At 34.8% G+C, this 17,065-nt stretch overlaps 4 protein-coding genes across 5 annotated transcripts; 3 read left to right on the forward strand and 1 right to left on the reverse strand.

Moving 5' to 3' along the window:
• The first annotated feature begins 720 nt into the window (after positions 1 to 720).
• On the forward strand, positions 721 to 2,333 carry LOC124293453 (origin recognition complex subunit 1-like). Its single transcript, XM_046734317.1, has 5 exons — positions 721 to 827; positions 978 to 1,102; positions 1,184 to 1,353; positions 1,467 to 2,194; positions 2,291 to 2,333. The coding sequence occupies exons 1-5, from the start codon at positions 721 to 723 to the stop codon at positions 2,331 to 2,333; spliced, it is 1,173 nt and encodes a 390-aa protein (XP_046590273.1).
• LOC107227569 (origin recognition complex subunit 1) lies at positions 2,018 to 6,076 on the forward strand. The gene is made up of 6 exons (XM_046734405.1): positions 2,018 to 2,202; positions 2,291 to 4,001; positions 4,459 to 4,738; positions 4,853 to 5,118; positions 5,247 to 5,530; positions 5,654 to 6,076. Exons 2-6 carry the CDS (start codon positions 2,554 to 2,556, stop codon positions 5,815 to 5,817), a joined length of 2,442 nt encoding a protein of 813 aa, XP_046590361.1. The 5' UTR covers positions 2,018 to 2,202; positions 2,291 to 2,553; the 3' UTR covers positions 5,818 to 6,076.
• A 1,548-nt stretch (positions 6,077 to 7,624) lies between these two features.
• Positions 7,625 to 13,036, forward strand: LOC107227580. 2 transcript variants are annotated; one of them, XM_015668775.2, is made up of 10 exons: positions 7,625 to 7,748; positions 7,917 to 9,211; positions 9,604 to 9,735; positions 9,861 to 10,073; positions 10,146 to 10,891; positions 11,517 to 11,744; positions 11,871 to 11,947; positions 12,027 to 12,251; positions 12,338 to 12,508; positions 12,852 to 13,036. In XM_015668775.2, the coding sequence occupies exons 2-10, from the start codon at positions 7,943 to 7,945 to the stop codon at positions 12,998 to 13,000; spliced, it is 3,210 nt and encodes a 1,069-aa protein (XP_015524261.1). In that variant the 5' UTR covers positions 7,625 to 7,748; positions 7,917 to 7,942; the 3' UTR covers positions 13,001 to 13,036. The 2 variants fall into 2 exon arrangements, 1 of the variants encoding a protein (XP_015524261.1); XR_006903285.1 differs by lacking the exons at positions 12,338 to 12,508; positions 12,852 to 13,036 and having other exon boundaries at positions 11,517 to 11,770; positions 12,027 to 12,089.
• Positions 13,037 to 13,614: 578 nt separating this feature from the next.
• Positions 13,615 to 14,352, reverse strand: LOC107227581. Its single transcript, XM_015668776.2, has 2 exons — positions 14,112 to 14,352; positions 13,615 to 13,998 (listed from the first exon to the last, which is right to left on the reverse strand). The coding sequence occupies exons 1-2, from the start codon at positions 14,350 to 14,352 to the stop codon at positions 13,652 to 13,654; spliced, it is 588 nt and encodes a 195-aa protein (XP_015524262.1). The 3' UTR covers positions 13,615 to 13,651.
• Between the last annotated feature and the right edge of the window lie 2,713 nt (positions 14,353 to 17,065).

The following is a 17,065-nucleotide window of genomic DNA, read 5'->3' on the forward strand; positions in this document are numbered from 1 at the left end:
CTCACTCTGCATTTGATTGGCTGAGAGGAAACGTATCGGCCAACCAGGTTGTAGAGCGAGAAAGACAAGCTGTACATGGGATAAGTGCTCTATCTCACTCTTCTGCCGTGCTATCTGTACACGCAGGCTACCCCAGTAGTATATGCTTTTAGAGAACCACCATTTCGTAAAAATACGACAGAATGAAATTACGGTAACGTGGATTTTAGTGACTTTTCCGACCATTCCGTTCCGTTACTGAGGATTCCGGTGGTTCGACCCTACATGGGACAGAACCAGTAGCATGGGATCCCGATGCTCAATTGAGTCGGCATAGCAGAATACTGTAATTTTCCGCTAACCCTTCGGCTTCAGTACTATGACTCTACCCGCGTATCAACTTCCATAAGGTTTAGCAGTCTTTATTAATCCTCAGCCAGCGCATCTGCATTAATGTACTTTATGTTATATTTTACTGAAGCCCACCTTCATTTATGTAATTATTTATATTGGGAACCCTGAACTGCATAAGTGCAGACGTCTTATGTGTTGCTATGAGAGATCCACTCTACCTCATCTTCTTTGCTCATTGCCTCAACTGGCTCTACCGATTGTTGTTTCCCGCGAGAATTGTGACATTGTGTGAATGGCAGCGATGGTGGAAAGAGATTTTCTTAATAAGTTAACGAAATTGTTTCTTCGAGTGGTATTTCAACTTTCATATCAACTAATTTCGTAACAATGACGCGGTCTAAAAATAATCTAGTTCAGGCTAAGCCGACATGGTTAGGTGTCGTTAAGAAATGTAGAAAAAAAAATCCATTTACGGTTACGTACAAAACTTACGAGTAAGTAGTGTAAAAGTTTTCTTGAACTCAATTATTCCCTGCAAACTTTCTAAACCTGTCAATCATAGAATACTAATTTGATAAACTGAGCAATTATTCATTGAGTGACTGATTTTGCGTTAGTAAACACATATGTATAACTTATCACAGGGGGTTTGAATTTAACGGCACAAGAGCACGGGTCGGCGATTTCGTTTTGGTAAATGCTGACAGTGATGAACCTGATACTGTGGAAGGATGTGATGTAGCAAGAATAGAACATTTATTTGAACATTGTGAGTCTTTGGAATAATCGATAGCTGAAAAATCGGTATTGATCAGAATTAAACATTTTGTATATGTTGATTGTTATCCAGCAACAAGAAAAAATGATAAGCATAGAGCAAATGTGCAGTGGTACTCGAAGCCGATGAAACTACCTGCGAGTGTCGATAAGGATTACATAGATGAGATTTATGAAGTCGTTGAAGACCATAGAAAATTTACCAACAATGTCAGCATTGAAACGATATATCGAAAGTGTCACGTAAGTTAGAAAACGGTTTATAATTTTATTAAACTCACATGTATGGTTTTCTCAGTATCTTTTAAGCACAGAATCAATATTAATAACTGTAACTTGAATGACAAATGTTACAGGTAATCTATGCATATCAAGATGCAATACCTAAAGAAGTACATGATGAGAATAGAAGCTATGGAATAGTATTTGTCTGTCGTTACAGACTATGTACAAGAAATTCTCAATTTCATATTGAACCAGTATTGAATGTTGATGAGATATCGTTGGATCCTACTCAGAGTAAATCCTACCCTAAAAATGATGAAGCAGACAAAAATAGAATGAAATATATGCCAAATACAATTATTACTGATGAGCCAAGTGATTTATCAAGCACGAAAAAAATATCACAGGAAGTTGAAAGCAGAAAAGAAAAACAACTTATTACATCGAAGTCTAAATCTACTGGGTCAAAAAGTAGTTTGCAAAGCAGATCTGCATTACAACAATTTTCTACTAACAATAATTCTAAAGCTTCTAGCACTCTGTCACCTACAAGAGATGCTTCCAGTATGTATCAAAATTCGAATATTAATAATTCTCCAAAATCAACTTCAAGAAAAAATCCTCTCAGAAGTAGTAGGAGAAGTGAAGTACCATTGACTAACACTTGCATCACCACCTTGAGATCTAGGCCAGATAAACATCGAACTCCTTCCAAAAATGATATTAACAACGAAGTAATAGAAAGTACTCCAATTAAAAGCGAGTTAAATTGTACACTGCGAAAACGTCGAGCTTCTAGTGATAGTAACAGCGGAGAAAGCTTAGAACCAAGAAGTCGAAGCAGCTCACCCGAAATTGTGTCAGTCGGTAAGGTTTATTTAAATTGTTTAAACTTTATTATAATCTAGTATTATTTGCTATATACAATTCTCATTTTTTTAATTCTATTCAACAGGCCCTCCAGCAACTTACAAGCTTTGTCAGTTAAGTGGACATAATTTCATAATAAAGACACCAATCGATATTCAGAGAAAGGAGACAAAAAACTTAAACGACTTAGATATATCGAACTTACTGTTGTCCGATGATTCCGATAATGAACCAATAATTGACAAAATTAAAAGAACCGACTCAAAAATTGTAGCAAGATCAAAATCAGGTGACACTGGCTTTGAACTATTGCATACACCGATAAAAAATGTTGAATTATTGGACAAAATGAATGAGAATACTCAATTAGAGACTCCTAAAAGTGCACGACGCAATTTGTCGCAGTGTTTGGAGAATGGAAATGGTTGTGACGCACGCAAAGACTTACTCTTGAAAAAAATGGCTGAAAAACGCGAAGATGCTTCGTTACGAATAAAGCTCTGTAGATCATCTGAACGGAGTAACTATAGAATAGATTCTGATTCAGATGGCAGCGTTAACAATAAAACGAGAATACGAAATATTCCATGTACTCCAAAAAGTATATTAAAAATTAGTTCTAGAAGACCAAACACACCAAGTGTTCACTTTGATAATCATCCTGAGATAAACGAATATTCACCAATCTCTAATCTAACTGAAAAACTGACTAGAGTAGAAATAAAATTAGAGCGTGTCGAGATCAAAAATATTAGAAAATTAAATTCTAAATATTCGGATGGCTGGACTGTTGATTCTCCGCCACGCAAAACAGCTGGAACCATCAGCAAAGGTCATAAAACTGTTCACTGCGATGAAGATGATGATGATAATATTCTTGTCAAAAATTCTCCTAGCAACAAAACAGCATACCCAAGATCTACAGATGACAATAAAGTCATTCGTGTGTCTACAAGATCAAATGAAACTCCCACGAAACGCAGTCATAAAAGTAGTCATTCGAGCGAAAATAACGACGATCCAGATTTTGCTAGAGTGACTCCTAGACGTAGAACGAAGAGTTTAAAATATTTGGATCATTATGTCAAAGATAGTCCGTCAACAAAAAAAACAAAATCTCCCAGCAAACGTATTTGTAAAAATATTAATTATAACGAAGAGACAAATAATGATGATACAAATTTAAATGAAGAGATGAACCGTACAATGGACAAAATGGAATGGAGCGATAGTGAAGTTGTTGAATCTAATGAAGAAAATTATCCCAACGGAACACTAAGAAAGACTACATGCTCAAAATATCTTATCATCGAAGACAACAATAAAAGTAGAAATGTTGCTAATGATCATGGAATTTTAACCGATAAACAGAAAGCATTGAAGCTGGTATCAAAAGAAAACAATGACAAGACTAGTATTGCCACAATCAAAAATGAAGATCTTGCATTGACGCGAACACCCAGGAGATCTAGAAGAACTCTGAGTACTCAAGATGATGTATCGACTCCCAATCGAAGAAACGGGAAATTAGACTATAAAGAAATTGAACCAAACAGGCCAAGGCGAAGCGTCACTGCACCAAAACTTCAAACACCTTCGAAATCTGTAAAAACTGGTTTACTAACGCCATCTATGCAACAACGCAACATATGCATTTCCCAGCCCTCGACGCCTCTGCAGGAAGCCAGAGCCCGTTTACACGTCAGTGCTATTCCCAAGTCTCTGCCATGCAGGGAAGAAGAGTTCAATAACATTTATACATTTCTAGAAGGAAAACTGACGGACAATAGTGGAGGGTATGTCCTTTTATTGCAATTTTTTCTATTATTCATTTAATTGAATAATGTAGAATTACTAAATTAAGTAATCTCGGTAATAGGATATCCTCGTACATATGACAGGTTTTCATAGACACTTTTTAAAACATGCAAGTAAAAATAAGAAAATGTGATAAAAAATGTGCTAAGTAGAACACTTTTAAATACGTTCAACGTTTTTGTACTTTTAATTGTTTAATGCGTTATACATGATATTCACATCATTTTCCATTGCGGTAAAATGCTTGAACAAATTTTTTTGTTTCACTGTATAACTGTAATATTTTTGGAAAACCATAACGTTCTTTTAAAAGAGCAGAACAATCCTGGTAGGAATCTTGCTCTGAATAACTGTGACTTCATGAATATTTTCATAGTTTTTTGAAAAAAATTCAATTCTAATAGCGACGTTTCTGAAACTCTTTTCTCATTACAGTTGCCTCTACATAAGTGGTGTACCTGGCGCAGGCAAAACAGCGACCGTAAATGAAGTAATACGATGTTTGAAAAAATCAGTGTCCAAAAATAAACTTGATCGTTTCGAATTCATTGCAATTAACGGTATGAAGTTAACTGAGCCAAGGCAAGCTTACGTCGAGATTTTGAAGCAATTGACAGGAAAGAAAGCTACATGGGAACAAGCTCATGAGCTTCTTGACAAGAGATTCACAAGGGCTGCGCCAAGGAGGCTCATGACTTTACTACTCATCGATGAGGTATAGAGAACGCTTAAAAATGAATGGTTTTAGTTTCTTGAAAGAGGTAATATTACATAATTAATCAATCAACAGATTAGATTCAAACACTTTACACTGTTTATCCGAATCTAGCTTGATATTTTGTGCAACAAACGGCAAGACGTAGTCTACAACTTGTTAGATTGGCCTGCTAAATCGACTGCTCAGCTTGTAGTAATTACAATTGCCAATACCATGGATTTGCCTGAAAGAGTTTTAATGGGACGTGTCACATCTCGATTGGGTCTTACCCGATTGACATTTCAACCCTATACTCACAAACAGCTACAGGAAATAGTTGTTACTAGATTAAATGATTCAAATGCGTTCAAAAGTGAAGCCATACAATTAGTCGCTCGGTAAGTTATAATTACTGTTGCAGCCCCCTTAAAACCGGCAATCAGTTCTAAACATTCTCTACATACATTGAGAGTAGCTTGAATTGATGAATTTATCATCAGCTAAGTGTAATCTTGTTTCTGCGCAGGAAAGTAGCTGCTGTATCTGGTGATGCAAGAAGGGCGTTGGATATTTGTCGGCGCGCAACTGAATTAGCAGAAGTAAATGGATCGGATATTGTGTCAATTCAAGACGTTAATGAAGCCCTAACGGAAATGATTGCCAGTCCAAAAGTTCAAGCTATAAGGCATTGCTCAGAAATGGAGCAAATGTTCCTACAGTCTGTTTGTGCAGAAGTTGGACGTACGGGTGTCGAAGAAGTCATTTTTAAGAACATTTATAATCAGCTGATATCACTCTGTTCTCTAGAAGGTAGCTTATTTCATTGAATATAAGAGTAATACTTTATTTACATCCATTGTATTGTGGAAATCAATTATTAGTGCATTGTTCTACAAAGTTGATTGTATATTAAATGCTCATTTTTTATAACAGGTCTAAAGGTGCCTACAGTGACTGAAGCTATTACAATTTGCACGAGACTCGGTGCTTCTAGGTTGTTAATATGTGAACATTCGAGAGCAGATATACATCAAAGAGTCCTGTTAAATATCTCGTCGGATGATGTCCATTTTGCGATGCGTATAACTGACGTTTAGTTTTTTAAAAAATGATCACACATTATCGTTGCCCAATAGTATTTTATGTTGATTCGTTTATATTTAAGGTAATTTGTGTGTGCCATGTTTTAGTAAAATTCGAAATTGTGAATATGATTGATTTTTTCTTTTACTCTTGTGACTAGCCAAACTTGTGCATTCATAGTATAAACATTGTCAATATAGTAAAACCATTAATATTTGATGTATAAAAGTAATTGTATTTTCGTATGATAATATACATATTTTTATTTTCGTAGTTTCAGTTGTATTGATTACCAGAATTCGAGATTTAGTGTGTATGCCCATACGTTTAAGAAAACATTGGACGAAGTATGCGTACGTACCTTATTATCAAGGAAAAGTTCCCTTGTACTTCACAAATGTATTTCAAACGATTGATAAAAAGTTTCGGAATTAGAACCACCAAAATAATTGAATATTATTGTTTTCGGTCTGATTCTAATTTTTTCAATGGCATTTCGCTTGCTGACGAGATCCTAACAAATTACCCAAGACAGATTCAAAAAATCTTAAATAATAGTAGAGTTATAATGCGTAAATGTGATTGTTAAAATTTTCTTCATGTGATCATACTCTTTGATGTAATCTTGATGGTGAACAAAATAAGCCCAAAAACACCAAAGTTTAAAAATGTACTGGCTATACATTCTCAACCAAAAGTGAGTCTCGTCGACAATATTTAATACTTTGTGATAAGATAAAAATCGACAAAAAATGGACCACAGTAAAAACGATAAGAAAATTGAATTGAAATAATAATAATAATATCTAAAAGATATCAATAAATTGTTCAAACAAAACATTGTATAACAAATTTGCAGGGGATGTTTTTTTTTTGTCATGTGAAATGAATTCGTTAATTTTTCTGAATACACATGAATTTTTAATGAATTTTCTAATTATATTGAAATTTCCGTTTTCAAAAATTTGTAAAAGCTGTATTTACGTAATCATTTGTTCAATGCTCCGGAACCTTCTTAATTTTATGTACAACGGTTTACGAAAACGTATCCAAAATTCATAATTTTATGTAGAACGTTTTTACGAAAACGTATCCAAAATTCATAATTTTTCATTCATTTTTCAAAATTTTCAAATTTCAATACTATGAGGATTCCTTAGAAATTCATGTGGTCAGAAAAATCAATTATTTCATCTCACATGATAAAAAGAAACATTCCCTGAAAATTTGTTGAACAATGTTTTGTTTAAACAATTTATTGATAACTTTTGGGAATTGTGATTATGCGAATTTAATTTTCTTATCATCTTTATTGTGGTGGATTTATTTTCCGATTTTTATCTTATAAAGTATTCGATATTGTCGACGAGAGTCACTTCTAATTGAAAATGTATAGCCAGCATATCCTTGATCTCTGCACGTTATAATTACACAACCTATTAGCAAATTGTTGATACATTAGTTTGTGTTATTCGAATTTGCTAATACTCATTTAATCAAGTAACAGAAATCTATTATTCGAATTCACTATCATTATCGCAAATCACATTGCTGGAGAAATTTCCCAACTCTTGATTTAGACAGTGAAGCTGATTCATATTTAAGGCTATGGCCAAATGTGTGTTCTGATCACTGACCTCTACTATATACTGTAGATCAGTGATTCTGATACGCATAAAATATGAAAATCAGAGAACTAGGATGACAGCGTTGATAAACCCGGAACAAACCAATATCTTCAGCTTCAGTCCTTCAGTCGACGCCTTGCTTGGAACAATCATACAGTAAGAATTTGATTATGCCGCCAAGAGAAATGGTTTTCCGTGAGTCGTGCCTCATGCGAGGCTTCTAGAATTACAAAATGGCGGTTGATCCGTATATTATTTATTTTGGTTTGCTTATGATTCCGTGAGTTTCGAACTATTAAAACTACCCGACATTCAAAGTAAGTGAAATGCAAGTTTTAAAATTGCTTCCTGAATATCCTAACACCTCTATAAGTAATACATGCATTTGCATTGCATTTGTCAACATGTAGCCTCTTTACGGGCCAAAAAAGGCAATAGTTTTTCACGTTCAAGTACCTTGGACTAATGTACATTCTATTTTTCAGACACTACTACAACTCCGATTGGAAAAATGGATGAAAATGACGTGGAAGTTTTATCGGTACCATCGAAAAAACACTGCGGCCTCAAAATGCCACTCTCGAAAGCAAAATTGGGTCACAAACGGCGTAGGTCATTGACTCCCATGCGCCCTATTGCGATCGCGCCAAAAACGAATTTCCCAAGGGGTGTTCAAAATGTGGAACTAAGTCAAAGCTTGGCCATCAAAAATGAACCCGGATACATTACCATAGTACCGAGAGTTAGTCAAATTGCATTAGAAAATGACAGTAACAAGTCAGTCGCAGTAATTGATCAATATGAGATTTTGGATTCCTTATCAACACCCCAAAATCCAAAGCGCATGAAAGTCAGTGGAACTGAAGACATAGTTACGCAACTCGTTATAGTCCCAAATCAATCTCTAGATGCTTATAATACGATTCTGATCACAGATAATGATGACAAAATTTTATGTAAAAAAAAAACACATCCACGCGAGTACACGATATTGAAAAATGATCTTTCTAACAATGGTATAGTACAACAATGCAACTTTACTACAGATAAATCAAACACAATTAATTGTACATTTTCAGTACCACCAAAATTTGACCTTGTACTTCAGGATCAAATTTCAGTCTCACAAACTGATGAAAAGACTAATTGTAATAATGTATATAAAACTATTCCAACAAAGTCAAAGTCATCTTCTCATAGTTCCAATGCCTCAAACTCTGCTAGTAGTAAAAGTAGAGAATCTAAACTGTTAATTTATGGAAATACAACGTCCAGTAAGGAAATCGACAAATCACAGTCATCGAATGCCGCTTCAATTCAATCTTCAGACTCCATGGACTCATTGAAATCTAGATCTCAAAAGCCTGTTGTAATCATGCAGCAATTACTATTGCCTGCAAAAAGAACAAGTTCAATTAAAGGGAAACAGACATCGACAGCAGACTTAAGTAAAGTAACACCGATAAATGCACAGAGTATAAATATGGAGATGAAGAATTCATCCAAACATACATCGCCGCCAAAATCGAACGAAAGTTTTTATGACTTAAAAACAATGAATCCGAACGCAACTAGGATAAACAATTACGAACATGAAACTGATTTCTTATTGAAAAAAGAATTCCCTATCATCAGCAGCAGTCAAGTTGACTCCGTGTTGAAAGCCATAGACATGCAAGGTATAAACAAGGGAATCATCTCGAACGACACCTCTAATCACACTAAAAAGGAAACGGGAGAGAAAAGTTCAAATGATGGCCATTTGCTGCCTTACATTCAGGTAAAATATTTTAGTAACACTATTTCATTCTTGTCAAATGTTTTGTACTTCGTATTAGTAACAATTTCCGGAAATCGTAACATATGAAATAAATACAAGTACAAAACTTACTTGAAACTTATTACTACAGTCAATACACGCAAGTTTGAAAAATGAAATGACATGCAATGATGTCTTTAAGACATCAATCCAAACTTATTATTCAGGGCTTTGAGTTGTTTTTAAAGATTTTATGCATGATATTGACTGTATTTGATAAAAAAGAAGACCACGACATAATGACAGAGGCATTAGGAATTTGTTGTTTCTTCCGACCTGAGCTCCAAAAAATGGGTCCACTAATGACGATTTAGAATCGTTGTAGAAACCTTTTTTAATTTGTTCATCTTTAGGGTGCAGCAAAACTACTTAAAAATGGGAATACGTACTGTGCAGATACAGTTACGAATGATTCGATCCGATTTCAAACAAACCGACCTACAAAACGACTTCAATTCGAGGAATCGGTGGAAAATAATTCCATGGTAATCCACAGCACTGTTTTGAATAAAATGATGATTCATGATAAATGTATTTCAAACTAAAGATTAATTCGATCAATTTTAAACATTCTTTACGAATAAAAATGATTTCCACACTTCACTAACAGACGATAGAAAAATTGACGGACACTCTACAATGTTACAAATGCAAGGATTGTTGTTACATGAGTTTGAATGAGGTGCTTATTTTTGAACACATCAAAAAGGAGCATATGAACGAATCTAGGAGCAAAGAAAAGAAAATGTTCAAATGTCCAGGCTGTTCAAATACTTTTCACCATGAAGCCTCACTCTTCTCTCACATTGTGCATGATCATGAGGTAAACAGTATAGTTGTATATTATTCATATTTCAGTTGAATCTGTGATTATTTGAGAAAAATTTGATTTCAGGTACATGAAAGAGAGGCTCAATTCATGGTTGAACAATTGTTTTCCCAGCAAACTTTGGCAATTGTCAACAAGAATCAAAAACCATTTTCTGAAATCGGTACGGCAAAAACGAATAACAAACAAATTCTCATCACAGAAATATCTAATGAATTTCTTGAAAACGACAGTCAGGTACAGTCTCTTTTGGTTTCAAATCCAAGAGTGCTCACCTCATTTGAAGACATACAAACTACCTCAAAGTTATCAAAGAACAACTTAATGGTTGAAAATACCGAGTTGCAATGTATGCAAAACATGAATAATATGCCGGTATCAATAAGAGAACCTATAGAGACAGTTGACATACAAGATCTTACTTTTTTGAATGACAATAAAACATTTCCAAACAAATCTAATGGGCAGCAAAATCAAACAGTTGAAGTAGTTGAAATCAAGAATGGTGACAGTCCCGAGAATCTAAATTTTCTTGAGCTCAAAAATAGTCAACGCCATTTTGAGTTTGTTAACTTCAAAAACGATAAGGAGGGTGAAGGGTACTTGCAAGAGGATGATACAGTGGATAGAGGAATTTCAGATTCAGAAATAGAACTCGGTGGTCTTCCAGCATCAAAATTGATTGTAGAAAGCCCCAGGTTAGAGGCCAAAAGCTTAAAACCAGAGGTGAAACCAAAAAGTAAAGGGAGGCCTAAAGGCTCTAAGAGTCTTTCCAATAAGCCGCAAGCTGTCAGTGTAAAACAGGGATACAAGTAAGCCCCTAAACCCCAAAATACTTCCTAAACCTAACATACAAGCATACATCATCATGCATTATTAACCCAATCAAAATTTAAAATTTCAACTGTATTAAACCCAACCAGTTTTATAAAATTAGTTAACTTGTGCTTCAAATAAAACTTGGACAATTTATTGTAAAAAAGTCATACAAAGTTCAACAAATTCATATTCTAGACAATTTCAATATACGTGCTTTATAGTCCTTGTGGATATCAAGGTATTATTTCAAAATTTTTTTATCTCAAAACATTTTGATAGCAGCAGAGGTGATTTATTTAAACAGAAATAATAGTAAATTCTGTGACATATAACGCAATTTTATGCTCACCAAATCACTTTTAAGCAGGTATACACGAGTAAATGAAAAGTGGGTGAACTTTGGGAATTTATATCTTGGTAACAAATTACTCAATTGATTTGAGTTCGTTTTATTCGAAATTATATTGATCAACCTTCATTTACATATTCTTTTTATTAGAATCAATTAATAAAATGTATTGTTATTAGGAACCCGAAATCCAAAAGATATTGCTAGTCCCATAATGTGTTAACAGCTACACCCTTAAGTTTTTTAACATTCAAAATATCTATTAACAGATGTGAAATAGAAGATTGTGGAGTACGTATGCTGGTGCAGGAAAACATTGTGTATCACCAGAAATGTCACGTCACTGGGGCAGTTCCATGCACTATCAGTTATCAGTGTCCTGAATGTGCAGAATTTAAGAGTAATAATTGGAATAATTTGGCTGGTCACTTATGGAGATCGCATATAATAGATATGGAATTGCACTGCTGTGACTTGTGCAGTTATAAGACACCTAGGTATATTTATTTTCAACCAAATTTATGTGAGTTTCTGAGAGAGTTTCATTTATGTGAGACCGTCTAAAAGCCAAATTAATTGATACACGTATAACTGATCTATAACGTTCTGTACCACACTCACAGCTTAAGTCACTTGACGAACCAACACAGAGGCATACATGGTGAAGACCGTCCATTTTTATGTGATCATTGTGGTAAAGGTAATTGCAACAACATTTGGTGTTCTCTGTTAAATTGTACAGTTATAATTTGTACTTTACTATGTATATCTGTGACTAGGATTCAAAACGAAAAAGCAGCGAAGAAATCACCAAGCTCATCACAGAGCCAAAGAAAAGGAACCTTTAAAATGTGATGAATGCCAGCGAAATTTCACCAATGCGAGATTGTTGAGGTTGCATCAAGGCGCTGTGCATAAGGAGTCGAAGCCATTCACATGCAACGCATGCTCGTACTCAGCATCAACGAGAAGTGCCCTTAAACTTCACTTGAGGCGCCACACTGGTAAGAGAAAAAGGCAAATTGACTGCCAATTATTCGTTAAAGAAGTCTCAGTACATACATCAAACAATCTTTACTTGATTTTGTAGGAGAAAAACCATTTTCCTGTGAGCAATGCTCGTATGCTACAGGGGACCATAATTCGTTGCGAAGACATAAATTAAAACACTTAGGCCTTAAACCTTATAGTTGCCCACATTGCAATTATGCCTGCATTCAGACATCGACATATAAAGTGCATTTAAAAAACAAGCATCCAGGTAAGGCTCTGACTAATAATTTTACGCTATGCATAGTGAACTCTGTAATTTACCTTTTGTAACAGCGTGTGTAAAGTAAGCTTTTCTGATCTTGATTTCTGTATATAAAGTGCTACTTTTTGGCAGACCGTGCGCAATGTTAGTATTTCTAAATGCTGTATGAATATGACCTCACTCTACACATGGTATGTCAAAAATAGCACCTTACGTACGGAAATCACGATCAAAAGAAAAGGTTATTTTACGCGCACTGTTATAAAAAATAATTTTCAATACGCGTATGTAAAAACTCACTTTACGCACTTCTAATGAAATCTACTATTACTTTATGAATTGTTCACAGGCTTGAATCACGATCTTATGTTTTCTTGCCCGTACTGCTCATACAAATCGATAAAAAAACAGAATCTACTTACTCATATGGGAAAGCACGATCAGGTATTGTCCGACAAATTCCTTGCTTGCGCTGGAATGCCAATTTTTGTAGAATAAGTGTGATTCCATACGAATAAACGATATTCATCTGCACCTGGATTCATTCCTAAAGAAGGAATCCTTAGATATCATTTATTTGTACTTTCCAATTATATAGATTATATGGAAGGAATTATTCATTTGATCTGGTGAGCAACGGTTTGTTTATATGTCTATTTTCGAATCAGATCGAATTCCAGAATTGAAATTATACCACAATTCTCAACGATCTAGTCGATTCAGCTTACAAAATTAACACGCCACTGCAGTATATTACCCTTGAAACGTTACCCAGATTACTAATTTGGAATTTATGTTTGGATAACTACTGTTCAAGAAAAGTGGAGGACTCAAGATTAGAAAAATATTATCTCCTGAATAACGCGTTAAGTAAGAGAAATAGCATCCTCGAAATGAGTTGAAGGTAAAACGAATGGTATTGATGATGTCCTGGTGAACAATAATTACTTTGCTTACCAATGTCCTTGCAGGTAGAAAAGATATAGATAGTTACTTACACGTATTGAGGGAAATGAATAAACTTTATTAAATCATTATATCATGACGTATACCACAGTCGAAGAGAAGAGATATTAAAGTTTTGATAAATAATTAGATTTTTTTTAACATACAATTTACATATGATGAAAAGTGCATAAAGAACCTCTGTTACCTAACATACACAGCGATATAATCTTTTGTATTTCTAATCTCCCTAGCTGATTCTAATATCCATCCAAGATCCAAAAATTTTTTGTCAAATGGGGCCGGATCTGTACAAGATCCCCGACCTTCACCAGGGCCTATAATGATAACCATCTTCCCCCTGTATTCATTCATGTAATTGAGAAACGCGGGGCCGTTGTTAAAATAGCAAAACAGCAAAGCTTGAGATGGAAGTATTTTAAAACTGTCATTTTCCTCGTCTATGAAGTGAATAGTATTTAAAAATAACGGCGGAGAATAACCGCTGGACCACCATTTTCGATCGACTTCAACGCCAATCATAACGATCCCTAAAAAACATCGATTTTATCAATAATTAGGTAGCGTACAGTACCATAATGTGTTTTTGCCAAGACTATATTATGCCTTTAGATTCTTTTATTTTGTCAGAATTAGATCTTACCCAAGTGTTTCTGAAGTAACCATTCCAACAATCCACTGCCGCATCCTATGCTTACGATTTCACGAACATTTTTTTTGGTAATAACATTTTTCAACCAATTTAAGTCGTCAAAATCTGGCCATACCCACAGAAGTCTAAGCTTTTGAAAACAATCTGCTGTATCTTTCAAATCCACTATGTCTTTCCACTTGTTTTCACGATACAGGTCGACTACGATTTTTTCTAATTCGTAATCTACCATTTCGACGTATCGCGTGATTATTTTCACGTTGTTAAATTTACTTGTGAAAAAATATATGGCCTAACATTGAAACGATAGTTTATTTTTGTCCCGTTTAACATATTTAGTTCTACTTATCTGTGCTATAACTTCTCTCGCACGTGGGTCCGATTATATAACCGTCATAATTACGTTTGAAGAGTTCGAATTCACAATTTTAACAACATTATGTTTCGAAACGCTAAATATTACTTATGTTCAATGACCTTGGAACAGCGTTTTGAATGGGTATTTTTAGCATAAATAGATCGAGGCTGCAGTATGTGTATAATTGGTTACATGGTAATTATTTTCGCAACGAAAGAGATCTAATACGTCAATTAAAGATGTAATAGTATTCATGCACGTATATATAATGGAGAAAATATGAAATGCCGGAGGTAAATGGTGAATGAAACTATTTATTGTTACAAAATGGAACAATTTTGCTTTCGACACGGCGGATTTCGGTTCAAGAGAATTTTTATCTAAAGTCAAAAATATTTCGGTTGCCGTGAAAACATTCGAGTATAAATATTCGAAATATGTTTCGAAACAATTACAATAAATGTAGAATACACAGAAAATATTTTGCTTCAGACATTTCAGGCATACATTGTTTACAATATTTCAAGAATAGTTTCAACATAATATTTCAGAAACGTTCTAATTTTGTTACAATATTTCAAATTAAACATTCCTGAAACATTCGATGCTTTGTGGTATTTATCTATAGGTATGTTTTCTTTACTATTAAGCATCGATAATCGAAATGTTCACTGTTTTTAAATAAACCTAATATTTTCTTATACCTATGATTATTAGTATAAAAGAAAACATGCTGTACACACATTCAAACCAAATGGGTAACGTATAAAACCAAATTTAGGGCTATTGAATTTTCGTTGAGGCTGGATCAAAATGAAATGTACGAGTCAAAAATTAAGGCAAAGATGAAAAAATTAACGTAGTTTGGGCATAAAAAAGTATTATACAGAGCTTACAATATCAAGAGTGAAAGGGTCAACGTAAATAAATCCAGAAATGTAACGTAAATAGGTCTGTTTACAATGAAGTTGATCGCGGTCAAATCATAGCCGTGAAGTGCAAGAAAAAAAAAAACAAACAAGTAGATGTTTATCATCATTTCACCTCTGCGTATAAATACATGAGTATTGCCGTTACTGTCACCCGCAGAGATATAATCCCGTATGTTTGTAAATTGTAATTCCACCAATCCATAGTGTTCACTTGGTGCTTCACCGCGTCGCAAAGAATGGGGACTCCCATTCCAATAGGTCTGTTTTTTTCTTGTTCCTGGCATGCATGTCCATATGATACTAGTGGCCGCGGAGATAAGAGAGACACGTGTGTGAATTTTAGTTGGTTTACAATGATGTATCAATTAATTATACAATTTTAACTTTCGACTCGGTCATTTTTTTGTGTCACCGAAAGCAAACCTGTGGCTGTCAATTGGTTTGTTTTGTGTTAATATTTGTATTTTCTTCTCATACAACCATCGTGATTGGTCAAAGACCTACCCCAGTGTGTCTCAGAATGTTTCAGAGCGGGAAAAAACGAACCAAGCAAAAGAATCCCTCTCACCTGCCGCTCTGCGCTAGCAGCGGCATGCGTTACGTCCGTGAGCTCACCACTCGCTTGTCGTTGCAGTCATGGCCGTAAAGACGTCACTAGACCGCCGAGAATAGTATATAACCGCGCGTAATTCGAATATTTTACGCGATAGATAATGAAAAAAAGCGATGTTAGGGATGCAGTACATTTTCTTTGCCTGTAATAAATGTTACAATTAATTATACTTACTATTAACTGTTCAGATGTATGTAATATGTACATATATATACATGCGAAGCGTACCAATTTTTGTTGATATTGATCAACGGATTGACTAAGATATAGAAATTTGTTCTGTTAACAAATAAATATAAATCTGACACTTCCCGAAGAGAAATTACTATTCATTGTTGCATCGACTTTAAATGTGATGAAAGTATAATGTATCCCATGCGATGTGAAGATGAAGCCGTACTCCTTTTTCACCGAGCGATGGGGTCGCATTATTACGCATAATACATGTTATACATTTTTCGCCTGGTGAAAAAAAAGTGCGGCTTTCATTCTAACACCGCATGGGATTTGCTATCCACCATTATTACCTTTAAAGTCGATGCAATAATCGCCAGTAATTTCTCACCTGAACTGTATACCATAGCTAGATCTATAATAAGTAATCACGTGCTCAAGCCCTTCTCTTTCTATTAACAGAGAGCCCCATTCAATTACTGATAAACCTATAGTGCGTTCAACGAGAGAACGACACACTTACGAAGCCAAACGCGTCCGGTTCGGTCAGATCTCGCCCAACGCACCGCACACTTTACCCACTCCAGGTAACTAAACGGGTCTCGCAGTTGATCAGACCCAGCTATAGCCGACAAGGGTATCCAGGTACACAAACCTAACGGTTGATTTCAAACCTGACGGTACATTTCGAACCGTCGAAAATAAATTTACTCGAGATATAATAAGACCGCGATGTTTTAGTACAGGGCCCAAATATATACGATATTATAAGTACTTTTGAAATGAATGTTACACATGATACCTTGAAAATACAATATGTAGCTCCCGATTTCAAGATTAACATGTGCCACATAAAGCTCCGATAATT

This window comes from Neodiprion lecontei, chromosome 3, assembly GCF_021901455.1.
Source record: "Neodiprion lecontei isolate iyNeoLeco1 chromosome 3, iyNeoLeco1.1, whole genome shotgun sequence".
NCBI lineage: Eukaryota > Metazoa > Arthropoda > Insecta > Hymenoptera > Diprionidae > Neodiprion > Neodiprion lecontei.